Source organism: Oryza sativa, chromosome 4 (genome assembly GCF_034140825.1).
Source record: "Oryza sativa Japonica Group chromosome 4, ASM3414082v1".
Taxonomy (NCBI): Eukaryota; Viridiplantae; Streptophyta; class Magnoliopsida; order Poales; family Poaceae; genus Oryza; species Oryza sativa.
The window spans coordinates 26,344,891-26,372,749 of NC_089038.1; the positions used below are offsets into that span (position 1 = coordinate 26,344,891).

The window sequence follows — 27,859 nt, forward strand, 5'->3', positions numbered from 1 at the left end:
CGCATGCGCTTGCCTGTATAGTTGAATACTGTTTCCACAGCTTAAACATAAATTACACAGGCTGGAACAGAAAAACGTCATCACATACATGTTCGTGTGAAACAGCACACTGCATGTTCTTCGTTTACTTTTTTTTCCAAGATCAAATAAAGGAGATGCAGAATCATTGAGAGGACAGCCAGATCTACCAGTGCCATTGCTTAACTGTAAACTACGCGAAAGAAATCTTATTTCAGTTTAGCGGTCCCTTTACACAGGGTTTTTTTTTTTCCCAGGATTTCATTTTTCTTATAAACAAGTGGCTAGCGTTTCGTCTCAACTGCGTCATGCGTGCACAGGAGAGGAACAGATCACGAGACAAGAACCCGTACACTGGTTTCAGTACGTGATGATGTGATTTCGTAACCGAACACGAGTGACTGTACCCTCTGGGAAAATAAAGAACAGAACACTAGTAGGATTAGCGTGCAAGTTGAATTTAATTAATCAAATGAGAAACGCAGAGCCCGTTTTCTGATGATCCAGTTTGCACATTGTGAGAAAGGATCTCAGGTTTCGATCACTGATCTCTTCTGTTTCTATACATACAGGAAGGAGGTAAAAAAAGAAAATTAACTATCAAAGCTACTGGGTGCATCTCATCGCATCGCATCGCATGATTCGCGTTCTTCCTGCTTGATGATTCGCTCATGGACACTCTTGTCTGTTAGCTATGTCCCTCCGGTGCAAGATGGCGGCAGAGAGAGAAAAAACAAATCAATTAACCGAAGAAACGGTAAAATTCTCTCTCTTTCTCTAGATCTGCGGCAAGTCTTGCGCTTCGCCGGACTCCATGAACACTCCGAGCCAGTAGTCCATGTCGTCGGCGGATGGCGGCGCGACGAACGCGTCGCCGGGCTCCATGGACACGTCGTACCCGTCCAGCGGCATCGACAGCGTCTCCGACCAGAAGCTGTCGTCGATCTGGAACTCCTCGGAAGCCGAGGTGAAGGAGCTCTCCTCCTTGGCGCACACGGACGCGGACGCCGAGCTGATCCCGGCGTTGCCGTGCTCCTCCGCCACCGACGAGGCCATCGAGGACTCCGTCACCGACGACGAGGCGGACCGCTCGGGCGACGCCGGCGGCGCGGCGGCGGCGGCGGCTGGCTTCTTCGCGCTCTTCGGCTTCTTGTGCTTCTTGCCGCCGCTCGCCGCGACATGACCGCCCTGAGCCGGCGCATCGAGGCGCTTCTTGAGGTGGGTGTGCCACACGTTCTTGATCTCGTTGTCCGTCCTCCCGGGCAACCTGGCGGCAATTGCGGACCACCTGCGTAGCACAGAATTCAGAGCGGATCAGTGCCCAAGTTCATGTTTCATTTTGTCAAAAAAAAAAAATTGTTTGGCTATTTCAGATGACTTCATTTTGATTTAGAGCTTTGCTATCATCGCGTGATTTGATTCCCTCGTCGGGATCACATGCGGTTGTTTAATGCAAAGCGCATGTTTTTGCAGCGCTGAATTCAAGGGGGGTCACCGGAAGAGCCAAACAAGATGGAATCTTTTAGCACATCTCGCGCATCATCAGTGATGTAATTAGCTACAGAAAAGTGGCCTACGACTAGCAATATATTTTCTCTCTATTTGCATCGAGAGCAGGTGGCCCAGGAGGATAACATATCAGTATATGCCCCTCCACAATGGTAATAAATAACTAATAATAACTAAATAAATAAAAAAGGAATAAACCTCCCTCTCATAGCATTTGAAGCACATAAGCAAGCAACAATCATTGCTCCAAACCAGGAGCAGCGAAATTTGGGGGGATCAGATCAGATAAGTCTGCAATTAAGGAGGAGCAGAGCAGCGTGTGTACCTGTTGCCAAGCAGCTCGTGGAGATGGATGATGGTGTCCTCCTCCTCCTTGGAGAAGTTGCCCCGCTTGATGTCCGGCCGCAGGTAGTTGATCCACCGGAGCCGGCAGCTCTTGCCGCAACGCAGCAGCCCTGCGACATCAAAACCCATTTTAGCTTTGCTTCACCGGCGCCGCCAAAGGTACACGACCTGAACCGAACACGAGCCGCTGTCACTCACCGGCTTGCTTGGGCAGGGCGCGCCAGTTGCCGTGGCCGTGGCGCTGGATGTGGGCGACGAGGACCTTGTCCTCCTCCGGCGTCCATGGACCCTTCTTGAGCCCCATCTTCTCGCAGCACGGAGCCCTCCCCATTGTGCTTGCTCCTTCCCTGCTCTGATCTGAACTGCTCTGCTCCTCTTGCGTTGTGTGTTCTTGGAAGGGAGGCGGCTGCTCCGAGGCTGCAGAGTAAGGTTGGAACGGGGAGGCGTCCGGGGGGTATTTATCGTGGTGTGGCCGAGAGGGGGGCGCCTTGGCAAAAACGTGCTCCAATGGGTCAATTTTGGCAACTTCGTGGAAAGGTGGCAGCTCTGCAAGGGGGGCAAATAAATTTCTCTCTGTTTTTTTCCTCGCATTATTTTTTCACCACCTTAAAGAGCTTCTTTCTTTGATAGGGTGACTATATGATTAGGACCTATAATGTACTTTTAACTGCAAAAAGATCGCTCGCACTCGCACATGCGTGTGCACACTGCACACCATGTATGGCTCTATGGCTGTGTTTAGATACAAAGTTTAGATCCAATCTTCAGTCATTTTCCATCACATCAACTTGTCATACACATATAACTTTTCAGTCACATTATCTTCAATTTCAACCAAAATCCAAACTTTGCGCTGAACTAAACACGGCCTATGCATAAAAGGAACTTCTCTAACATACGCTGCTATCTAACATGGATAGTTGACATGGACATAGAGAGCGGTAAGTTACAGGAACTGGTTCCTCTATGCGATAAAAAAAAAGTCGAAAAACAACTTCAACCATTTTAGTAACCATATATTTTCTAGAAATTGGATATAAATGTTAAACGAAAAACAATATCGAAAATTGAATACACACGGAAACATCTCGACATCGATTGGGATAATAAATGTTTAAAAAAATGGACTGCAAAATCACATATTTAGCTTACATAACTATATAATATACCAAATAAATTTAAGCTTGCACTAGGTAGATTACAAATTGTCTCTCTTTTAGCTATGAACTCAAGTTAAGGATTTGGTTGAGAGGTTGACGGACCTCTAAAGCTACGGATCAAATAAATACATTGATCATAGATATTAGGGTATTTAGAAATATGGTAATCACCATACTATAAAAAAGTAATCTTCGTAAAAATACAGTAAAATACGAAAACAACAACAATGTCATTTTCGTTTTTGTTTCCATTTATCATTTCCATTTTCTAACATTATTCCCATACATTTTTTTTCCTTTAGTGATATAGTATTATTAGTTTGGTAGTTTATCCAACAATGGTTAAGAGGCAGATTATTCAGGTCTCTTTTGGAACATATGATTATGAGAGAGGAGTTTTATAGGAATTGAACTAATTGATATAAAAACAATAATGTGTATGAAATGAGCTTTAAACTGGATTTTGATGTGTGAGTTGTGTACGTCTAATTCTTGGGGGGGGGGGGGGGGGGAAAGAACGGAGAACCACCCAATAATTAGATTCGCCAACTCTTAATTCTTAAAGTATTGTTCTTTCCTCTTCCATTAATGAACGGTTATGGGTTGTGAGGATTAATGCATATTCATTAAACAATAAACAGCCTGACCACCAGATCTAATATACTATGTGATGCACTGTACGTTGATGCGTGAATTTATAGATAATACTTTTAAGTAGAAGTTTTTTTTGCCGGGTTTATAAAATTTTATGTGGGGCTCTGAAGGTGAAGTTTGTTAGTAAAAAATCATGTCTTATAGTTGTTTGTTTAAGAAATATAACATATATATATATATATTTTTAGGCAACAAATATAATACTATTTATGTTGGAATGTGGGAGCATGCTAAAGATCGTGCGTATTTCTCAACAAACACTACTAGAAAAACAATTTTTTTAGCAATGTTGGCCTTTTATTTTTCCAGACGAGTATGACCCTCAGAGCCAAATATCCGCCTACGAAAATATGAACCGAGGTGGATTTTTGTCATCCGCCTGTGAAAATCATTTTTTTCCGGCGGACCACTTAAGAGGTCCACCTGAAAAAAATATGATTTTTGCAGGTGGAATCTCATGTGGTCCACCTGCAAAAATCATGCCTACATAAAAAAAAATCTAAGTCATATCTTATCTTCTCCTCTCCCCACCACACTCATTCCCTCCTCTCTCTCTCTCTCTCGTTTCCCTCCGGCTCCCTCCCCTCCCCTTCCTTCCTTCCGGCCGAGGGGAGGGGCGTCGGCGTCGGCGTGGGCGGAGGGCGGCAGCGGCGGCGCGGGTAGAGGGGATGACGCCTACGCGAGTGAGACGACGACGACAACTACCGTCGGCCGCGTCGTTGCCCCTCTCCTCCCAGATCCGGCGGAGGGGAGGGGTGTCGGCGACGGCACAGACGGATGGGTCGGCGGCAGCGCAGACAGAGGGGAGGGGCGTCGGCGGCGGCACGACGGAGGACGTCGGCTGCGACGACGAAGACTACCGTAGTACGACGATGGCCCTACCACGCGACGACGACAACGACTAGCACCGACCATTTCGCTGGCTCGCGGCCCCAACCCTCCCCTCCCAGATCCAGCCGGATGGGGGAGGGAGGTGGCGGCAGCCACCGCATGTAACGGAGGAGTTCGCCGGCGACGACGACGTCATTTTTTTAAGTTTACTTGTTCATTGATGTTAATTTGCTGTGGATTTGAATCAAATGCTTTTGTGTTGCAAGTTTACAATGTCTGTGATTGTATTTTGTTTTCTGGATGAGATTTGTGATTTGAAACCCTAGGGAGGGGTGGGGTTGGCGGGAATTTTTTTGGCGTCGGGGGTATTTTCGCAGGCGTGGGCTACTATAGCGCTTGCAGCGCCTGAGAAGATTCGAACTGCTGTTTGCGAAAATGGTCCACCTGTAAAAATTAGGGATTTTTATAGTCGTTTGGATACAGGTAGAAGGTTTTGACGTCTGCGAAAATATATTTGAACCGCCTTGGAAAAACATTTTTTCCCAGTAGTGAAACGTGCTAAGTATATATATGTGGGTAGCAATCAAATGAGTAACGGAATCTAAAATGAACTGTTAAACGTCCATATGAAATCCAGTGGATGACAAATTGACAGTGACATGGCTCAACGCGGTGAGTGGTGACTCTTTTACAGGAGTAACTGCACTTAGTGGGCTGTAACTATATAAATAAGAAAAATTAGTAAGAGGTATAGAAAAGGTACTGTACAATTTGCTCTGGAAGACTTAAAAATAACTAGTTAATGGAGTATGAGAAATGAGAGAAATTAGATCGTCTTGGTAGCTTTCGAATATAACTATGATTTTTATAGTTCTAAACAAAGCATAATTGCACCTATGAAAACAAGAGTGATCGGTTGTATATCAATTCTAGTTTTACTTTTAGAATATGTTATATAAAAATATACACAGAGAAATAGGAGCTAAGCAGCGAGCAAGCCACGCAAAATAAGAGATTTGATCCGGTTTAACAAAAAATACGTCACGGTATTAAATCATTTCTGATCTTTGGATCTAGCTAGATAGGATAGACATTATTAGATTTAACGATCGAAAACGATTTGATGCTATAACGTACCGGTATCTTGAGATACTTTTTCTTGTACTAAGTTGACACATCAAAGTCCCATTGAACATGCCACAGCCGTGATCGCACAGCTTATTGATCTGATCCCAAATATCAAGTGACCCCAAGAAAATCATCCATTATCATTCGTGAGGCAAGAAAGTTAGAGCAAGAAAAAAATATAGGTTCACCTCACCTGGCTTGCTGGATGTCTCATACTACTTCTTCCCATAGTCAGATGTGGGAAGAAGTGTCAATGTCTGATCGCGGTGTATGAAGTCTGTGCACGCATGTCACGTAAACGACTTGTTCCGGGCGCCGGCGCCGGTGGCGCGCGCGCCGCGCGGTGCTCTCATCAAGTGGAAAATTTAGACGCGTTCCGGACAGAATTCTCAAGCGCGCGCACAACTTTTCCCCTCTGTTCTCCGCGACGGCTTCGTTTCGTTTCGTCGTACGCGAGTTCAGTACGTGCATCTCACTGTCTCAGCAAGGCGTGTCGAACCCGAGCACCTCGCGCCGCCACGCCGCGTCGCACGTAGTACGCCGCGGCATCATGCACGGTTCCCGCGGCCGCGGCGTCTTAATTCGTGAGTTTAACACGGAGGTCGATCTGTACCTTCTTCTGGCCAAAGTTTGATGTGGTTGCTGATCGATTAATTTTGGTTACTGATCCGTCTGGTACACTGACGTGAAAACTATTTTAACAAGCTCATAGTGGCCAGAGTTTGATGTGCTTTTCTCTTTCATTTTTTTTATTAGGGGGGGGGGGGGGGGGTTAAAGGGGCTTTAGCTAGATTTGCAGCTATTTCCGTGGCGCATCTAGTTGATTGGGTGCACATTTTTTCTTCGAGGCGATCCATCTGTGATGTCACCTCCACTAGTGTGCGATACCCCCATGTAGTTGGATTGGTTACGTGGCGCATCAGGAGTTTAGAAACTCGCTCAAAACAAAACTATTATACAGAAGAGTACCCCAGGAAGCACTTACAAATAAAAATTCTAATGAAGACTCGCATGGAGTAAACATGTAGATATATTACCTAGTTGGAACAGCTCAACAATCAATTCAGCTTTTTTTTTTTTAAAAAAAAGAGACAATTCAGCTACCTATTGCGATCTGTGACCAATATCACACCCAACACACGTGTGCGGCCTGTAAAAACGACCGGGATGCTGCACTGCAGTGACCCAGTTCTATCGGTAGTTTGTGTGTCGTGTTCCCGTGGACCTGGACGATCGACCAGCGGGCACGCGGCAGATCGATATGATCGACAGTAAAATCGAAGAAAAACATACTCAATATGGAGTAGTAGTAGCGCACATTTCACATGCGTCACAGCGTCAGTCGCCAGTTGCAACGGCAAAATGATGCGTGCAGTGCTGGGAGCCGACAGTTTGCAGGAAGTTCTTTCAGTAAGCCGTGCTAAAAAACCAATTAAGAATTCAAGATATATGGAGTACTCCCTCCATCCCGAAATAAATGCAGACATGAGTTTCTGTGTCTAATTTTGATCGTCCGTCTTATTTAATTTTTTTTAATTAGTATTTTTTATTGTTATAAGATTATAAAACATAAATAATATTTTGTGCATGACTTATATTTTTTAATTTTTTTTTAAAAAATAAATAAGACGGACGATCAAAGTTGGATCCGAAAACTCATAACTACGTTTATTTTAGAACGGAGGGGAGTAAGGACTGTACACATGGCACTAACTTGGTCACGTGGTGAAATCAAAATGTCGTCGCCACATGTGCGTCTATGGAGACTAGAGAGGGGAAGGTCGTTGGCTGCTTCGTCTACGGTCAAATGGTCAACGATTATTCACACGTGGGCCCAATGAGGCCAGCCAGCCGCTATTATGGGCCAATCCGAACGCTTGCTAGCCATAGGGGATGCTTTGCTACATTCAGTACGTTCTCTGCAACTAGGCATGTGGGGCCCGTCAACCTAGCCTATTAGGTACATGCTACGGCTGTGTTTTATAGGGCTACAAACTCTAACTCCTAACTCAAAACTCTGACTCCAGTGGGAGCTACCTCCTGTGAGTGTGAGAGTTGGAGACAAGTTGAAAAGTATTTGGCTAGCATTCAACTCTAGATCTGAAATGAAAAAAAGTTTTTTTTTAAAAAAAATCCCTAATATGAAGCCCTAGTTGTCCCCGCGTGCGCCGCCTCGCGCTGTCCCCCCACCAGCCGCGTGCCATCCCCACTCGCCGCGCGCCGCTCGCATGTCGTCCCTGCACGCGCCGCTCGCCGCTGTTGTGCACCGTCCCCGCATGTGACGCCTGTCGCCGCTTGTCGCCGCCACGCGCCCCCAAGTTGTCGACCCCGACGCTAGCCGCACCCCCCAAGGCATCTACCCTGCCGCCTGCGCGCTACCTGTGTGGGAGAGGTGAGGATTATGGGAGAGAGAGAGAGAGAGGTGAGAGATGAGTTTGTGGTAGTTCGGTGGTATTTTTGTGTAAATATGTTGAAAAAGTAAAGGGTATTGGATTTTTTTAGGTTAGAGTTAAGCTGTGGAGCAGAAAAACCCAGCTCCACCCCCATAGTTTATTTTTAGGAGTAGCTTTGCTAACTCTACTCCTAAAAACGGAGGATCTGAACCGTTTAGCATAACTCCGGCTTCAGGTAAGTTGGAGTTGGGAGCTAGAGCTGTGCCAAACAAAACCTACATAGTACACGGTTGTGCACTTGTATTCCTCGGTCTTTAAATAAACCAACATCATTAACCTATTATAATGAATTTGGATATGAAATTCGTTGTATTGGGATGTGTCACATTCTAGTATGATGTTAATTTATTTTAGAACGAAGGGATTACGTACAAATGTGTCTGTATTATAGGGCGTCGTACGTATTCCGTTAATTTGTTCATACTCCGTACGTAATAAGTCATCCTAGAGTTTACTTTCATGGTACAGTACATGCGAAAGAACTAAACCTTAGTTTGGATGGGATAATTAGTTCAGGTTTAGATGTAAAGCAGATACCGTGTTCAATCAACATTTGATGTATGCATGCATTGTTGGATTATATGGAGCTGGATATCAGTCTTTTAGGTGATGTGATGTTTGGGGCTAAATCAATTTATTGGACTAGATACAATGTGCAAGCAAAACGATCGATCTACATGTACATGTTAAAAGTCAGCTGCATGTCGACATTTCACATTATTGAGGAGTAAACAATATTAAGCATCCACTAAGCACCCCCTGGAACTGGAAGCTAGTGGTATGAAAATGATTGTCGCAGCTAAATAGAGGAAGCGTTAAGCGCGCGTCGAGACAGGACGATATTTTTACACATCTGAAGCACGGACACACGCACAAGGAAGTGCGTGCATCAGGTGGAAAGGAAAAGGAACCACGTAGCTAGCATTCAGACATCGCGATATTGACCCATCGGCCATCGATCATGGCCGTCGGTCCGTCGCCTGAAGCCTTATATTACTCTGTTACTCGTCGTGGATATCAGTCAGCACTAAATCGATCGTAAGTTCGTAACACCGGATCATATCGATCGATCGGACGTCGATATCGTCGGGACTTCAACATTACATTGTGCCATATAGTCCAACACCTCCGCTTAATTATACTCTCTCCCTTTTTTAACATATAACACAATAGATTTTTGGACAAGTTTGACCTTTCCTCTTATTAAAAAAATCTATATAATTATTATTTATTTTGTTGTGACTTGATTTATCATCAAATGTTCTTTAAGCATGGTTTAAATATTTTTATATTTATATAAAAATTTTGAATAAGTTAAATGGTTAAACGTTGATTTGTTAATTATATATTAAAAAATAGAGGTAATATTTTTTTAAAGACATGTCATGGACGGGATTAGTTAAACTGATTAATTAACCGGCTGTTCCGAGCGTGCACGTCGCCATCGAACGATCATCGATCAATCACGGAGAGTCCAAACACACGGAGGTTAATTAGTTTCAACGCGCGCCGATCAACTCGTGGCTGGACTTCGTCCGGCCCTCTCGTTCAATTCGGTCGTTGGTTGGACTGCACGTACGTACGTGCCACTAAGCCCACTATGTCAATGTGTCAATAATAAGTTTAATACAATTTATTGGATCATTAAACAAAGATGGCCGTGAGAAATAGCCAAAGCTAGCATGCGTGTTCAGACTAGAGAGGATCATATGTAGTCTAACTAGGGCGCGTGTGCAGTATATATATACTACCTCTGTCCTATAATATAATTTTAACTTTTTAGTTGCAATATTTGATCACTTATCTTATTAAAAAAATTTATATAAATATAAAAAAGAAAAATTATGCTTAAAGTATTGTGGATAACAAAGTAAGTCACAAATAAAATAAATAATAATTTTTTAAATAAGATGAATAGTTAAATAGTGCAAGTAAAATGTTAAAATCCCTTATATTATGGAACGGAGGGAGTACGTTTGTGCACGACAATTTCAGGGGAGGTATACTTTCGATCGACTGAGGTTAAAGCATGTGATGAGACATGTTTTTGTTGTTAGGCTAAATCCCCCATGTTCACACGGTCAACACAATACTCCGTTTATATATCTAGCCTATGTACCGTTGCTCTGTCTTTCACATTTCTGAGGCCGCATACCCACTTTTGCAAGAATGGCAGGATCTTTTGCAAGAATTCCATACACACTCCTCTAATAGCAAGTTTAATAGTAGAGTCAACTACTAGCTATAAACTTATCTAAAATAATACTCCCTCTGTTTTTAAATATTTGACACCGTTAACTTTTTAAACATGTTTGATCATTTGTCTTATTCAAAAGAATTAAGTAATTATTAATTCTTTTCCTATCATTTGATTCATTGTTAAATATACTTTCATGTATACATATAGTTTTACATATTTCATAAAATTTTTTGAATAAGACGAACAGTCAAACATATGCTAAAAAGTCAACGAGTCAAACATTTAGAAACAGAGGAAGTATTAGAATTAACATATATAATAGATCAAATATATATAAGTTGACTTTATTTTTCTTCTCTTTTTTTATTACTTATGTAATTAATGCATTTACTTTTGAACATGTGTAGAGCTAACTCTTACATGAGAGCTAATACTTCTTGTTTTTTATTCTCTCTTCCATGTAAGCTTATAGCCTACTATTAAACCTGTTCTTACACGAAAAATTAATATTACTACTCAAAACAGATGCTTCCTCTATAAAAAAAAGTCTACACGTCTTTAGGATTGGATTTTTTTTTTTGGATAAAGAGAGTACGGATCGAAATACTATATCAGTGAAAGTTTACGCCATACATGCTCATACATGATGAAATAGGGTGGCACGTACTAGCGAATGTGTGGTTGATTAATTTACCTTGCCCTAGCGTAGACCAGGCATAGTAGTTAGGTCTGGTATCAATACTTATAAGTATTGGTCGGTACCAATGAGGTATCAATTGGTACTTGGCGATATTGGTTGATACCGATGAGATATTAGTTGGTACCTAACAGGTATCAAGCAGTTCATGTAAGACTAGATCTGATGCTGTAGGTATCAAAATATGATACCTCCTTAGTATCATACCACTCGAACATGAGAGGTGTTAGGTGTAGCAGTCCCGTGCGGTTCATTTTCCGCCTCTTAAGGTATGTTCTACACTCCCTCTTCGTAACTTTCACCCATTTATTTTCAGCACGCATGTTTTCTCAAGTGCTATATACTAAACTATGTGTTTTTATTTTAAAAGAAAAACTTATACGGAAGAGTAGCTGTAAAAATATATTAATCCATTTTTAAAAATGTTCTTTAAGTTAATACTTAATTAATTATACGTTAATTTGTCGTTACTTTTAAGTGTCTGTGGTGAAGGATTTCCGACCTAGCTCAACACCAAACAGTCATGAACGGCTAGACAAACAGCATGGACGACCGACTACGTACGTAGCGTGCGTGTGTACGTACGCACGCACGCGTAGCCTGACTCTTCCTCTCTTCAATTTAGCAGCCGCCCGGCCGGTCTGCGTTCGACTCGCCCGGACGAACGCGTTGCGATCGTCACGCGCGCGTACGCACGCCACAGCGCGGGCCAGCTCTTCCAAGCCGCGCCTTTCGATCGTCTCCTCGATCCGTCTTCTGTTCCAAATGTGAGAAAGCTGTGAAAGGCGAGAGCGAGAGTGCTAGTGCCGAATATACTACTGCTATGCACTCTTTCCGGCATTTTGGATTTACGGCGCACTCTGTTCTTCGCGTCGGTATCCATATCTGTATGGACGACTGCGACGAAAGTTGAGAGTAAACAGGCTTAAATATACTACTAAATTAATTGGAGCGTCTAAGCTAGGTGCTTCTATGCATTATAGAAATGGATACTGCAATCTACGCCTGGCGTCAGATCACAGCTATTCATGTGTCCAAGTTCATGCACGATTTGGCGGCTGCACGCAAAAGTAAACCGATTAATTAAGAAGATAAACCTGCACGATCGATCTAAGCACTCCCCGATTTTGTCCTCTACTTCCATTAATCAGACATCGCTTTGCCCATTTTATCCCGGCACGGTTCTTCTCATTCGTCCGGTCAGAGCAGTGTCCGTATCTCTGTTGAGTGTTGACTGCACGAGCGAGCTAATGTTAATTACCTTTGCCCGAGTGTTGGCTACCACTTCTCTTGAATTCCTCTACATGCTATGATGCTACTATGCTTTGGTTTGCTTTTCCATCCACTTGGCAGGCAAAAATTTCTCCTTGTACGACCGTTCCGTGCCACGACCGCTGCTGGTTAGGTCAGTTGCGTTGTTCTTAAGTAGACTCTCTTTATTTTTTTGCTGAATCATTTGCTACTAATCCACATCGTTGTCCTGTAGATGACTAGTTTAGCTAGCCGAGATGAGCTTTCGTTTTTGGTCCCTTTCAGGCGATGACCGTCTACAGTCGCATCGAACGTAAAGCACAAACGTGCCAAGCCAAGGGCATCACGTCATCTACGTACAGTATCAAAGAAGAGCCGGGTAAAATCGGTCCAAGTAGTAGCCGTGCGAGCCACGGTGATTTCGCTGGCTAGCCTTTTCGTGTTGTTCTTTTTTTTACCGTCCTGCGCAGGCATCGATCCGATCGGTCTTTGCTCTGAAGAATCTTTGGCCTGTTTCGCGAGAATTCTGAGACGAACAGCGGCGTCGGCTGCGCGCTTCCCATACTGGAACTGACGACGAGTCGACGACGTGATTCACTCAGATTACTACTAGCAAAGCTTAACTCGATTTCCAGGGTTCAGAAACTGACCGCGATAGGCTCCAAATAGCTGTGTAGCGATGCCGATGGCTTCATGGTTGCACGGGAGCATCTTGACTAATGCCGTATCAGTCCATCTGAATCGCAGTACATGACCCTGTTAATGATTAAGACAATGAATGAACCGGTAGCCTGGTGAGTTTTGCAATGGATTAAGGAGCATAAATGGTTAAAAAGATGTATCCTCTTTGAACTAGCAGTTGCTATCGATTTAAATTCTGGCCGTCAGAAAGCATTCACTCGATTCAGTGATACATTTACCATGTCTATACTCAAGACACGATGGGCCTATTTCATTAAAACAAATGTTTTACAAACAATGCAAAGTGAAAAATAAGTTATCTGCTCATCTCTTCAACTCCGAAAATTGTTGTCATAAAGCACTACCGCTGATGGGATTTGCATATGCAATTCGACTCCGATTTCCGTCTAAAAATTGATCTGTGTACCAGCCTCTACTCTTAACTTCTGCCACAAACATGGGGAACACATTCTCCATCCTCTCGTAGGCTACATTTAGAACTGTATCACCTGAACCAACACCTGATCTTTCCATTTCTGAAGCAAAGGCAGCAACTAGCCATCCCCTCAGTGCATCTTCTCCCGTTGCACTCTGCTCAAGAACCATGTATGCACTGTTGTCTTTTCGACTAAGCAAAAATTTCTCCTTTGAGAAAGTTGCTTTCAGCTGTTCGATACGCTGTGGGCTAAGAACTCTGCGGACTGGTTGTCCAATTTTCACACTTCCTGCTTCTTCTATTAATCGGTTAGGAAAAAGAAGATCTTCTCGATATCTTAGCTCAGCTGGGCTGGAAACCTTTCCACTCTGCAGTGCAAGCAAAACATTAGGATCGTAATTGGAAAGAATGAAACAACTTACAAGTTAATTAAATGGACCTTGATAAAATCAGCAACAATCATTGCTGTTCTTTGCGGATTAAGTGTGTTTACAGGAGTTGCCCTCATCTCTTGCACAACTCCATATATATGTACAACAGAAAGCAATGGGCCTGCAATTAACTGAGAAAATATTCGGATTGAGAAGCATGACATTAAACTTAAAATTTATGCTACAGCAACATAAGATATTAAATTGAAGGGTTAAGTCCGATTTACCCCCTCAACTATAATACCGGACGTTTTACACCCTTCAACTTATCAAACCGTACGAATTACCCCCCCCCCCTCTTCAAATCCGGAGTGGTTTACTCTTGTGGGACCCATATGTCAGTCCCTATTCACCTTCTCCCTCCTAGTTCTCCCTTGTCTCTCTGCTGGTCAGGGCCGGAGCAGGCAAGCATTGCAGCCACCACATCTCCCGGGCATCCTCCGAGCTTGTGGAAAACCGCAGCACAACTATAAACCAAAATATTAACAACAAATGGAAAAAGGGCTTGGTCGTTATCTCTATTTCTGCATGGCCATTCCTTCTGTAGTATGCTGTAGTGATGAAGAAATGACCACGTAAATTGCTCCTCATTAAAATTGCTACTCCTAGTTCCTTCGTTGTTAATGGGCAGGTTTTGGCGGATGGCACTTGCTGCCTGGTTATTTACTCCAAATAAAGCCACATCTATTTTTTACCTAATACTTGGTTCCAATAGAAAATTCCCTACACTGCTGCTAAGGCTGACTGGCGAGTGGTGGTGCAGACGATGGACGACACACTTCACTTCCCTCGGTTTGGTATGCTTGCTGGTTTGCTCGTTTTAGTCATGGGTCGGACTGGAGCATGGCAGCAACCCCATAGGGCGTGGATAGCAGGCCGAAGCAACGCGACAGTGGCTGCAGGGGTGCGACGCCAGAGTTTGAAACATCCAGCCACCTCGTGAGCACCCAGATCTGCCTCCACCATGAGATCCCACCAAGCTCGAGTAATAGTGAACATACTTTATTTAAGTCGGCTAGCTTGCAGGATGCTTAACAGAGGGGAGAGGAAGAAGGTGAGGAAAGACTAACTGGTGGTTCTGTCGCCACGTGAGCCCAAAACCCTCATGTGTTGACAAACAAAAAAGGGCCCCCCGGGGGGGGGGGGCAGTAATCAGCATAAGTGTACTATATCGCATGGCCTAACAGGCTGTTCTGGTAGTATATGCCTATTGGGGACCATGGCAGCCCTACAACCTATGATCCATTCTGGAAAAACAACTAATGAACCTGGTAATGCTAGGTAAAATATCTCTGGAGTATACAGTTGAAACAAATATCTTTGACAAGTTTATTTAGCATAGGAAAGAAGATTTTTCATGCCATATTGCTCTGAAAACCTAAATTGCATCATTTTTTAATGACATTTCTCACTCTGCATTTGCCTAATCAAATGATACAAGCTAAAGTAACTGAAGAGATGCACCCTTGTTGTGACATACCTTCCCTTGAGTTGTTGAGCACACCGTAGATGCTAATCCAATGCCAGCACCTATTCCCATGACATTGAAAAGTGTTGAGATGGCTTCCCCTTTAGCAAATAAGTCACTAAGGTTACCTTCCTTGGCAAAAGAAGAATAGATTGGTAGCCTTGTCGCTCTTGCTGCAACAACAGCCATTCCCTGCAACGGCAAACAATATTTTTGTAGCTGACCTTCAGGCATTCAAAATAAACTGCTCAAGTAGATTATCAATTTCTGTTATCGTTCAATTTGTTTATTTCATACAACGTAGGTACAAAAGGTAGTTCTTTTTTCCCCCACAAAACCTGAACTAACTTGTACTATTTTGATATTCATGCCATCAGCAATGCATCATGAAAGTTAAAATTGCACCTTTGCAAAGTTTCCGAAGCCTGCTACTTCAAGAAAAAGTTGTGGGCACAAAGGTGAAATGACTTCTAAGGCAGTACCAAAATCATAGAGAACATCAGCTGAAAAAACACATAAATAGGCATTAATTGCATAGCATGGTTGGTAGCATCTCGAAAAAAAATATAAAGACGTAAATGAGCATAAATATCAGAAAAGGGGTGATACAAATTCATGTCATTACTACATACCAAGTATCCTCCAACTCTTTGGCTCTGAATCCATTCTTGCCCCCATGCCACTACATATGAGCTTTCCTGCGTGCTGCATTCCATCTTTTAGAATCTGAAATGAACATAGAAAATCAGCCAATGCATGGTAGTATTGCCTATTTGAATTTTTAGCATCTTTATCATCATGTACTTACCCAACTTACAGCAGTTGCTTGTGCAGGGGTAGGTCGCAAACCTGCAGCAAACAACAAAGACTGAGCGACAGCCCATATGGGCAGTCAGTTGAAAGGCACTTTTTTGTTCAAGAAAGAAGGTGGAGGTAAAATAGCCCAGTTAATTTCAACCAGATGCAGAAACTGCCTAAAAACTCATGGAATCAACATTTCAACACATGACTTATCTATTGATGCTTTATGCTACTCAACAAAATACAGTAGCAGTAGGAGTAACTGACCTGGGTTGATAGCACATGCAGCATAGCACTAGAAAAATGCTGGAGCGCTCGGAATTTGGTGTAAGTTAGGTAACCCTCATTCACACTGCACGGATTGGAAGCCAAAACTTATCAAAGAATGTCACCCAGAAGCATTGAGAATACAATTTCAGGAAACTTATACCTGTATGGATAGCCTGATGGAAAAAATTTGTTCAAGAAAGAATCGATCATCTTATCATGTATTGGTCTCGAATCTTGGATAACTTTTACCTAGAACGAGATATGAGTTAAGACACAAATTGACAAAAACAGGATATATTTCTGCATTTTATCCCTTCCATTAAGAAAAATTTTAGCCCTTTTGTTTAATCCAACAAAACATTTAGAGGTACTTTGCCGGTAGCGAAAGCTCATAATAGAAAATTTATGAAGTGTATAACTAGGGAAAACAGGATTGCTTGCTTGCGCAGGAGCTCAACAATATATACCAAGGTTAATGGACCCGTAGTAGACTTGTAGTGTTAGAACAAGCATGCATAAATATGGTTCAGACTTCCGACATGTTGCATGATTTGACCAATGAAACCAATTGCCTACTATTCATACAAAATAGACTTCTCTGAAACAATTCAGCTATTAGTTCATTCGCGTTAGTATCAAAATATACTAGTACTATCACTTGGGCGAAGATTGCAGTAGGTGAATAAAGCCATAACGTGTTAAGTTCAGCATAATCAACATTGAAATGGAGAAAGGAGAAGGATTACAGAGACTCTGCCGGCGTCGAAGCTGCAGAGCCGAGAGATGGACTCCGAAATCTCCACCCATGGCTCCGGCTCCCGCGGCCCCTCCCCCACGGCCGCCCTGTCGCCGCCTCCGCGTATCCTCTCCTGCGGAAGATTCGCGCACAGAGGATGAGATCTCTCACCTCGACGCGCCGTAGCAGATGGGAGGAGAGCTTACGAGTATGTTCATTCGGGAGGGACTCGCCGGCGATCTCCTCTCCTCCTCCTCCTTATCCGGCGAGACCGAGACGGCGGCGGCGGAGGGAGGGGATTGGGGAAGCCGCCGACGAGGTTTTGGGTTTCCACCTCGTCACGGGCGACGGACGTGTTTCCACCGGAATTTTTGCTCCTCTTTTTTTTCTTCGCTCGTTTCTGGATTAGGCGGCGGTGAGCGGAGTGGGCCTCACCAGGCCCGGTCCATGAGAAATTCCAGCGCCGGAAGCCACACGATCGCGATGACCCGACGGGCGCCGAGCTCTTCTCGTCCGTCCGATCCGATGCGTCCCGTCCCCATCGAATGGGCCGCGCGGCGCCGCCTGAGAAGTCCAAATTGGGTCGACGACTTCATTGACCGAGCAAAAGCTGATCTCCACGGGCGAGCGCTCGGAAATCCGGCCTGCCTCGTCTTCCTCCGCTGGCGCGGCGTGGGTGAGAGAGATCGGAGGAGATCCCGTGGCCTCCTCGATGAGGTCGCCGACGCCGGCCAGGCTGGCCCTGGCCCTCGTGGCCGCCCTCGCCGCGGCGGCGCTGCTCGGCGGGGCGGCGGCGGCGGCGGCGACGGAGGAGGCCTACGTCACGCTGCTGTACGGGGACGAGTTCGTCCTCGGCGTGCGCGTCCTGGGCAAGTCCATCCGCGACACGGGCACGCGCCGGGACCTGGTCGTGCTCGTCTCCGACGGCGTCTCCGACTACTCGCGGAAGCTCCTCCAGGTATGCGTAACGATTTTGCCGGAGATTTGAGTGCTTGAGTGAATTACTGGTAGTGGTAGCTCCGCGAAACACCTTTTTGTGCAAGGTCTGGATATTTAGAATAGAGAGTTGATGGCTCACTGTGCTCGATCCGATCTCCACTGTGCAAAATTTACCACGATTAAGAATTGCTCATGTAGAAGAATTATCTACTAGAATATGCCACTCATTATTTACCCAATATGTAACACAATGTGCAAACTAATATTACATTTAGTACCATTTTGCATGCAGTAAACATCAGGATGTGCGATGACTAGCTACATCCTCAGATTTTTTTTTACTAGTCTAATCAGTTAGTTAATCTGGCCTTACACTAATTTCAGGCAGATGGTTGGATTGTGAGTCATATAACGTTACTGGCCAATCCTAATCAAGTGAGGCCAAAGAGATTTTGGGGCGTCTACACCAAGCTTAAGATATTCAACATGACAAGCTATAGAAAAGGTATGTTTCAATTAACATTTCCATTCTATTAAAGTATGTTGTTCCTCCATTTCATTTCATTTTTGTTCATTGTTTTAAATGTTTTTTTTTTTGGTTTTCCCAGTCGTTTATCTCGATGCTGATACTGTGGTCGTGAAAAGTATTGAGGATCTTTTCAAGTGTGGGAAGTTCTGTGGCAACCTGAAGCATTCTGAAAGAATGAATTCTGGAGTGATGGTTGTAGAACCATCTGAAACTGTTTTCAAGGATATGATGCGCCAAATAGACACTTTGCCTTCTTACACCGGAGGTCAGTGCACTTATTTCTTATGATTCATTTCTAATACAAACTAAGATTAGTCATACTCCTATCTAATTTTAACCGGATTATACTTATATGCCTCAGGTTGTAATTCTGTAGAGTGCTTGTATAGTAAGCCATTGTAAAACTGTCTACAGTTCTACGCATGCACACCATTATCTTGCAAATTCACCTGAATTTATCCAACCTTCAGCAGTGTTATTTAGACACCAGCGTGGGGAACCTATGTCTAAATTGTTTTTGCCGAATCAGACACCCTGAATATCAGTTGGATTCCAGCACCGTCCAATTTCGAGCAGTATTTCACGTGTCCAATTTTTTTTACTGAACTGTGAATATCCAAGTCTGACTCCGATATATCTGCCCTTGTATATGTAACACTGCCTCGCAGATTTCTTAGGCTCCCATTGTTTGGCTTATTCACAGAATAAGCAAAACGGCATATTTGCAAACGAAAAATAATTTGTAAATAAAACTTTTATATACGTGCTCTTAATGATCTAAAAGCAAAGGTTGAAAAATAAACTTCGATGAAAAAACCTTAAAATCAACTTCAAATTTAAGGTTGAAAATTCAAATTTTGGCTGATAAGCATAAGCATAAGCGAAAAGATGGGGCTGTTAACCTGTTGAGGCCAGCTTCATGGTGACTTGGTGACTTATTAGCCTTTCAATGCATTTACAAAGCCTTCCGTAGGCCTCCAGTGCCAAAACCACTAAGATTCTCTGTCAGTGTCGCTCTGTTGACAAATGTCATTTGCAGCCCTTGGCCACACATCATCACTTTTAGATGCATTAACAGCTCCTTCACCCATATGCTATTGTAATTTGTACAAATGCTGTTTCCAAGCCTCTCCTATCTTCCTTTATTTCCTTGGCCAAAAAGATGCTGCAGAATCTGTTGGTGGACTACTTTTAATTGATCATTCCTGGACCCAAATCCCAGTCATACCTAATTAATGAGGATATTGCTAGATCCCTTCCCTTCAATACTATGCCCTAGTTCGCTATGTTGAAATTGGAAAACAATACATCTGCTTTGAGTCTTTACAGGATTATTTTTTCAACACTCCATTTGTTTTTATATGTTACGTATGGTTGGGGTTTTTTTTAATAACTTCTGTGAGTGTATTCTGCAGCATTCAAACTTCTCAGCAATATAACTGTCTGGTTTCTTTTTAAAAATAATAGTACTGTTTGGCATTTTAGACTTGGTTGTATGCTCTGGAGAACTTGGTTTTTCTAATGGTTAATTACTTTTGCTTGGATCATGTTCTTACTTAGGAGGACAGGCTGAGACTCTACTGCCTTTTTCCTTGTTAGTGATTTTAAATACTTATTTCTGAATCCAATTTTGGATATTCATGCAGGTGACCAAGGCTTTCTGAATTCATATTATGCTGATTTCGCCAACTCACATGTTTATGAGCCAGAAAAGCCTTATACACCTGAACCTGAGACTCAGCGCCTTTCTACCTTATATAATGCTGATGTTGGACTTTACATGCTAGCCAACAAGGTAATACTTATGTTGGAAGCATTGCCACTTTAATTTCAATAATGCCTGAATATTGTACTTCTGTAATTGATTAATTGAACCACTGCATTCCACACATACTTGATTTACTTGTCAGAACTAAGCTGGTATTTGACAAATCTGTTCACTTCAGCAGCATCATGTGGGTTGATTATTACAATTCTATTATCTTTGTTAATTAAGACTTGTTCTATAAACTTGTTGCAAGAAAAAGTTCAAGAGAAAGGGGAATTGTGAGAGCTTAAATTGATGTTTTGTCCAGACATTATCTGAAAGCTAGTTAGAGTATGCCTCAGGAACAGACCATTCAAGGAGCACTACAGTGACGAACCTTGTTATATTCACCAGGAGACTGAGACTTGTGCCACCCTATCACGAGACATGGTGTTCCATGTTAGTTTATATCTTGTTCTCACAGAACTAAATGGTCTTACTGTGTTATACAAGTATGCAACCAAATTCCAGTGTACATTATGTTTTAATTGGTTGTCTCAGACCACACAGACACTAGTTGATATTTTGAATTTAAGAAGGGCTTTTATACAGCAAACCAAGTTATTTCTACTTGTGTTTCATGCTAATTTATTGCCTCTTGCTCACGTGAGTAGAAAACCGAACCTATTAGATATCCTTCAAAATGATTCTTTACACGACATATGTAGCATGGTGCTTGGATCTGGACCTTATATTTTCTAAACTTCTGCTGCAGTGGATGGTTGATGAAAAGGAACTTAGAGTCATTCACTACACGTTGGGTCCCCTTAAACCCTGGGACTGGTGGACAGCTTGGCTTGTTAAACCTGTGGGAGTGTGGCAGGTAATGTGCCATTTCGTATGTCTGCCATTACCTTCGTATGCTATTTTTCAGCAAAAATAAATCAGTGTGACTAGGAATAAAATTATGCTCTCCATGATTGCAGGATGTTAGGCAAACACTTGAAGAGTCTCTCCCAGGAACTGGTGGGGGGAGAAGCCCTCATGATCAGCTTGTGGTCAAAGTTTTGTTCATCCTTCCTGTTTTACTACTCTCATTTGGTTATTATCAATCATGTTTTCAGGTAAAAACACTTTCCTTTCAGCTAGCAATTTTCAATTTTGTATGCACAAACATGTAATGTTGTTGCCTTCTCATATGTTTCAATTCCGTGGTGTTAAATACAGACTAACAAGGAGCTGTTAAATATAAGGTCTCTATGTGCATTTGCTAGAAGAGATCGCTACAAATACAAGTCTGAAGAGGCATTTCCATCGTACTCGGTTATGGGTGTTTCATCATCTGCATTTTCCAATTCAAATCAAAGAGTTAGTCATCTGCCCCTCTTCAACAACTAAATAGTAAAATTTTAAGCATCCAAAGTAACTCTCTCTATTACTGTTATTTAAGGTTATACATTTGAACCTTACATTTACATGTTATTGAGTGTTGCTTATTAGACAAGTTTCTATCACCTTTAAGAACAAAGAGATATGGAAATAAAATATACTGTGGTTTATCATTTTGAATATCTGCTTAAAGTCGTCCTATAGTTCCTAGAAATATTGATGAAGTGTCATTCGTGGACTAAACTGGATCAAGAGGATATCATGTTCTATATGAAATTTTAATCATGGTTGTTGACTTACTGTATTTCTTACTATGTATTACCTTCTACAAAAATGTAGTGATGTTTATAAATTGTCGGCCTAATGTTTTCTCAAAACATCCACAGTTCTCCAATGGGATGCACTCAAAGTTACCTTCTTATTTTGGGGCACTCACTGTGCTAGCCTGCTTTATGTCTGCTGGCGTATCTTTTGCATTTGCTTTTGCTATCATCCCAAAGCAGATTATGCCATGGACAGGCTTGCTGCTGATGTTCGAGTGGACCTTTGTATCATTCTTCTTGTTATTTGGGAGTTATCTCCGTTTTGTCTATCGATGGGGAAGTCTTGATGCAAATCATGTGGGACATAGTCGTTTTGATTCATCAGAAAACCACATGGTTACAGGTGTGTTAACTTTATAGATTTTTGCAGAATTTCTTTTTTCATGGTAACCAACAATTTGGTCTATTGCAGGCCGGCACCATAATATGTCTGACTGTGACATAGATGCAACATTTTACTGGACAGGGATGGCAATTATAGCTATTGTCACTGTATTGTTACCGACTCTCTTGGGTGTGACTGCATTATTTGCGAAGTAAGAAACCTAACTTGTCTGTTATTTATCCCCCTTTAGTATGAAGAAAGTAGGTTGACAAAGTAGGCTGTACTAGTTAGAAATCTTGAACATATAAGTAAAAACAGGCTCCTATAAGGGCTGCAGGAAAGGGAATGGTTTCTGCGTGTACGTTTTTTTTTTTTTTTTGGGGGGGGGGTGGGGGGGAGGTGTTGCTTGTATACGTGATGTGCGTTTTTATTGTGAACTTGATGATAGTTATGGGAAGTTTTAGGCGAGTAATTTATTCCATTCATAATTGATATATTTGTGTAGCATTTGTACATAACCTGCATTATATTTCTAATTCATTTGACAGTTGCTGATGTAAAGGATCTTATGCAGAAAATCTTTAGTTTTTTTCCACCACCAATATCTAATAAGTTTATGTGTTTTCTATGTCAGGCTAGGATTGATGGTTGCTGGTGGTGTTGTGCTTGCATCTTTTATGACATACGCTTCAGAGCATATTGCTATCTCTGCCTTTTACAAGGGTCAGAGAGATAGAAATGTGTCCAGAAGTAGAAGCATCTGCTTCTTGTTTTAGTCGTTAACCCTGCTCCTACGCAATTCATTTAGTTCATGTACCATATGTACCATCCATGTTGTATCCTATGTCTTTTACACAAAAAAAAAAACGAATGATGGTATACACAGCGATTCCATTTTTTGATGTCAATGAAGAGTAAATAGGTTCCAATGATGTTCATCCATCACAAATGACATGAAACTTGCAAACACGTATTGTAAATCTTGTATATAAGCACTCACTGTTATTATTTTATTCTGTTCTTCTCAACTCATTTTTGTTTTGGAGCAGCAACACGAGCTCTTTTTTTTTTTTTGGAGGAGCGACACCTATGTTACTGTGATGGCAGTTATCTACTATATTTTAAACATGGCGATGATTATCACGTATTGAGTGACCAGACCCTTCCATTGCACTTGCTCCTGTGCGGAGGGCAAACTTACCAGTTACCACTTACCAGCAGTCCAGAAATAGATCACCAATACTGTATTTCTGGAGCATAGAAACTGAAAAAAAAAAGACTCAACCTTTTCTTTAGCCAAAATGGACAGTAAACGGCATATACGGTATCAAAACACTAGTGACAATGGACCAAGAGCATTATACCGAGATTGGAAAATGGTCTCCGTATCTACTTATATTCCAAATCCAGATAGTTGTAGAAGCCACAGATTAAATCTAAGAGCAGCAGAGAGCCACTTGCTAGTATATTTAGCAGAAATAGTTAAGAGCAAATAAACAATTTCAGATTCTCTGCAAGTGCTCGAGCAAATATTCGGTGATAGCACTAGTAGTCTGATAGATGCGTTGGAGGCCCAGGAAGAAGGACGATGCAGCTTATTATATAACCACGTTATCTTATCTGAAATGGTATGGTCCCCCTCCGTTACACGACGGCATGGAGCCATGCCGAGACGGCCACGTAGTCACGGAGTTCGACTGTACGAGCCTCGGTTCGCTCTCCTCTCTCCTCGTCAGATAAAGGGCATGTTCACATTGCAGACAAAATAACCTTATTAAATTTTGTCAATCTTAAAATTTTAGCAAGATAGCATGATTTTTTATATATTTATCAAATTTGACAACAAGCTAAACGTAAATATTCTTTTTAATAATTTTACTAAAAATAATATGGTTAAAAATGATATCAAAGTAAACGGACCTGCATTAAAAAATAGCATTCAAAAAAAAAAGTGAACGGACCCGAAATCCTCCCCTGAAAGAGCATGACCCGAGCTCCGTTCTACCAGGACGGCCGGGGCCGGGTGTACTGTTTGGTGGTACTGCAGCCGTCGAGATGGTTTGCGTCGCACCTCTCCAGGTGGCCTGGCCGACGGACCAGATCGACACACACGGGCACTTAACACAGGAACGGGTCCGGGTGTAGTATAATAGTGCGTGCTTAGCGGGATAGGTGTCGCCTGGATTCAGTGACCTTGTTCCACGTGGTACCGGTGTGTGTGGCACGGTGGCGCCGTGGGCCACGGTAACCTAGCACTGAATTATTATTAACCCACATTTGAATTGTTCCTCGCGCACCAAATAGAAATATTTTCCGCGAGTTTTTACTTTTCATATCAGAAATCATTTTTTATAATCAAGCTTATTTAAGTCTAATTAAATTTGTAGAAACTTAGCAATATTTTCAACACAAAATAAACATTATCAAATATATTAAATGTGAGTTTTAATAAAACTAATTTTGTGATATTGTTAACGATCAAAATTAGGTTTTTTCGGGTCGGCAGATATAGATGTTACTAAATTTTCTATAAACTTGATTAAATTTAAACAAGTTTGTTAGTAAAAGCGAATTATAATATAAAAGGGAGGGGATATGAGTTTGTTTCGAAATCAGATTGCTTTAACCTATGTCCCGTTCGGACACTAATATGAATCCAAATATCCACTACCAAACCCATACAAAAATAAAACCCATACAAAAATAATTTAGGACAGACCTATGCGTAACTGGGTCGCAGTGGCATCCGAATATTCGGCGGGAGCCGGAAAGTCGGGCGCTCGTTAAATAGGTGAGCACCTCTCTCAGATCAAACTGTTTTTCCGAAAAGATCGCGAGGCAAAAGACCAACCGCCTGTGCTATGAGTGAGGAACTGAAGCGCGACTTCGAGATCGGCGAGGAGATTGGGCGCGGCCGCTTCGGCGTCGTCCACCGCTGCGCCTCCCGCTCCACCGGCGAGGCCTACGCCGTCAAGTCGGTCGACCGCTCCCGCCTCTCCGACGACCTGGACCGCTCGCTCGCCGCGCTCGAGCCCAAGCTGGCCCGGCTCGCCGCCGCGGGCAACCCGGGCGTCGTGCAGGTGCACGCCGTCTACGAGGACGACGACTGGACGCACACGGTCATGGACCTCTGCACGGGGCCCGACCTCCTCGACTGGGTCCGCCTCCGCTGCGGCCAGCCCGTGCCGGAGCCCGACGCCGCCGCCGTCGTCGCGCAGATCGCCGAGGCCCTCGCGCTCTGCCACCGCCGCGGCGTCGCGCACCGCGACGTCAAGCCCGACAACGTCCTCCTCGACGCCACCGGGGACGGGCCGCCACGGGTGCGCCTCGCCGACTTCGGCTCCGCCGCGTGGGTCGGCGACGGGATCAGCGCCGAGGGGCTCGTGGGGACGCCGCACTACGTCGCGCCCGAGGTGGTCGCCGGGGGCGAGTACGGGGAGAAGGCCGACGTGTGGAGCGCGGGGGTGGTCATGTACGTGCTCCTCACCGGCGGCGCGCTCCCGTTCGGCGGCGAGACGGCCTCCGACGTGTTCGCCGCCGTCCTGCGGGGCAACCTGAGGTTCCCGCCGAGGCTGTTCTCCGGCGTGTCGCCGGCTGCCAAGGACCTGATGCGGCGGATGATGTGCCGCGACGTCTACAGGAGGTTCTCCGCCGAGCAAGTCCTGAGTAAGCGTCACACCATCAAAACAGATTTCTCTTCTTCACCTTGTACATTAACACCTGATAAATTCTTTCTCCAAAACGCATGATTATTTCTCTGGACTTAGTTGTCTCTGTCTGCCTATAATTTTACTAAATCTTGTTTTGGATTGCATAATGCAGGGCACCCGTGGATCGTGAGCGGAGGAGGAGCACGCGATGTGCAGCCGACCTGAAGAATCCGTATCAGATTTCCAAATAATACGGCTTCTTGTGTATACGCCTTTGTAAATGCGAGTACGCCTACGAGAGAGGAAGATGCATTGGTAGAAGAAGTAGAGAGTGGAGAGTAGTAACACTGTATACATCCAACCAGGAGTGGTGAGGAGGAGGAGGTCGCTAGCCTCTGTGTTTTTTTCGCTCTTTCTTAAGCCCTTTTTAGTTGCCGCTTTTTGCCTGAGAGAAGAACGCTTGCTTGTGTAATGGGAGTGCTGCTGTGAATACTAACCCTGCTTGTATAATTAAGATCGTTAATAAAAATGAGAGTGGTCTCTCCAATCTTTTGATGGGTTTTTTACGGTTTTTTGTTTTAGCCAGTTTTATGATGGTTGTTTGCACTTTGCAAGTTGAGATTGCTGATAGCTTTCTGCATTGTGCTCTCTCTCAGCCTCTGTGGTTCTCCATACCACAGTGGATTCTCTGTATGTGTTCTTTGTGGATACATAAACCATGACATTTTTGTTAACCCCCGGGTTAGATTACAGGACCCACCTTATCTTCTACCGGAGCTACTTTGATCCATAGATAAAACTCTCGAGCTAGCTAGTTCTATCCGTTTGCTGTTCTGTGAGGACTGCATTCTGGAAGTTTGTTTGTCTTCACCGAGATAATACAACCATAGTACGAGGGATGAGGCCGGAACTGACACGCGGAATTAAGCCCAGAGAAACTGTGATTTTCACCTACAGCGACGGATCAGACCATCTTCGTAAAGTACAGCCCTTTTTCTCCACTGTCGATCGATTCCAGTTCTTCTTCTCCTATAAGCAAGGGCAGAAAACGAAGTGATAAGGAGGGGGCGATAGCGATCCGGTGTGGCATTATCGAACACTCTCACGTTATAACCTTTGCCTTATCAACTCGTCGCTTCTCTCCCTTGGAAGAATTCTGTGCCTCACCTGCGATATGATGCTCTGAATATGGAACTCGGTTTTAGCGGCGCCACACACAAGCATATCCTCGGTTTATCCTCTCCGGCTTGGGTAATCTGCTCCGCATTGTTCCCGTCTCCAGCGAGCGCTTTTTTCTGTCCTCGCTTGGTTTGCAAGCAAGAATCTGCCAACAAAATTGGCAGGAGGATTCGAGCTCCACTCTCTGCCGTCGGCGTCCGGTTCGAGAGATTCCTGATGATAGGTTACTGCTCTTTTCTGCCCAGCAGCAGCAGGCAGCAGGAGCGAAGGGAATCTTTGCCAAACAGAGGCATTCACAGTGGGTTGAGTTGGCATTCAGCCTTATAGTTCCTCAACAAATATTACTCCCTCCGTTCCTACAATATAAGGGATTTTGCCCCTTCTAGTTGTCCCACAATATAAGGGATTTTGATGTACTACTTGTCACATCCATCAACTCCAATTCAAATTTTTACCTATTTTAACCCTCAACTACCCACTCACCTATAATCAAATATCATTTAATAGGGGCATTCTAGTATTTTCTTGATATCCTTAAACTTACCCAAAAGGGAATAATCCCTTATATTATGGGATGAAGGGAGTATGTGCCACGTTTGCTACTGTCATACCTACCTGAAGTTCGTGTGTCCAATTTTGGTCACTCGTTCTTCAGTCTAATTCTGAGTGAGTGCGTGGGGTGAGGCACCGTGAGCATTATGTGGCGCAC

The 27,859-nt window shown here is 43.4% G+C and overlaps 4 protein-coding genes across 4 annotated transcripts; 2 read left to right on the forward strand and 2 right to left on the reverse strand.

Moving 5' to 3' along the window:
* Positions 1-460: 460 nt before the first annotated feature.
* Positions 461-2,335, reverse strand: LOC4336407 (transcription factor MYB4-like). The gene is made up of 3 exons (NM_001402399.1): positions 2,071-2,335; positions 1,853-1,982; positions 461-1,306 (listed from the first exon to the last, which is right to left on the reverse strand). The coding sequence occupies exons 1-3, from the start codon at positions 2,201-2,203 to the stop codon at positions 796-798; spliced, it is 774 nt and encodes a 257-aa protein (NP_001389328.1). The 5' UTR covers positions 2,204-2,335; the 3' UTR covers positions 461-795.
* A 10,736-nt stretch (positions 2,336-13,071) lies between these two features.
* On the reverse strand, positions 13,072-17,449 carry LOC4336408 (protein root UVB sensitive 2, chloroplastic). The gene is made up of 10 exons (XM_015780843.2): positions 17,276-17,449; positions 17,080-17,202; positions 16,494-16,582; positions 16,331-16,415; positions 16,071-16,130; positions 15,895-15,988; positions 15,668-15,765; positions 15,275-15,454; positions 13,803-13,925; positions 13,072-13,731 (listed from the first exon to the last, which is right to left on the reverse strand). The coding sequence occupies exons 1-10, from the start codon at positions 17,285-17,287 to the stop codon at positions 13,279-13,281; spliced, it is 1,317 nt and encodes a 438-aa protein (XP_015636329.1). The 5' UTR covers positions 17,288-17,449; the 3' UTR covers positions 13,072-13,278.
* A 225-nt stretch (positions 17,450-17,674) lies between these two features.
* Positions 17,675-23,334, forward strand: LOC4336409 (inositol phosphorylceramide glucuronosyltransferase 1). The gene is made up of 10 exons (XM_015780842.3): positions 17,675-18,027; positions 18,393-18,513; positions 18,617-18,802; positions 20,184-20,332; positions 21,060-21,167; positions 21,271-21,408; positions 21,512-21,652; positions 22,060-22,339; positions 22,409-22,532; positions 22,956-23,334. The coding sequence occupies exons 1-10, from the start codon at positions 17,782-17,784 to the stop codon at positions 23,095-23,097; spliced, it is 1,635 nt and encodes a 544-aa protein (XP_015636328.2). The 5' UTR covers positions 17,675-17,781; the 3' UTR covers positions 23,098-23,334.
* Positions 23,335-25,137: 1,803 nt separating this feature from the next.
* LOC4336410 (phosphoenolpyruvate carboxylase kinase 2-like) lies at positions 25,138-26,537 on the forward strand. Its single transcript, XM_066310134.1, has 2 exons — positions 25,138-25,987; positions 26,144-26,537. Exons 1-2 carry the CDS (start codon positions 25,183-25,185, stop codon positions 26,194-26,196), a joined length of 858 nt encoding a protein of 285 aa, XP_066166231.1. The 5' UTR covers positions 25,138-25,182; the 3' UTR covers positions 26,197-26,537.
* Positions 26,538-27,859: the final 1,322 nt, after the last annotated feature.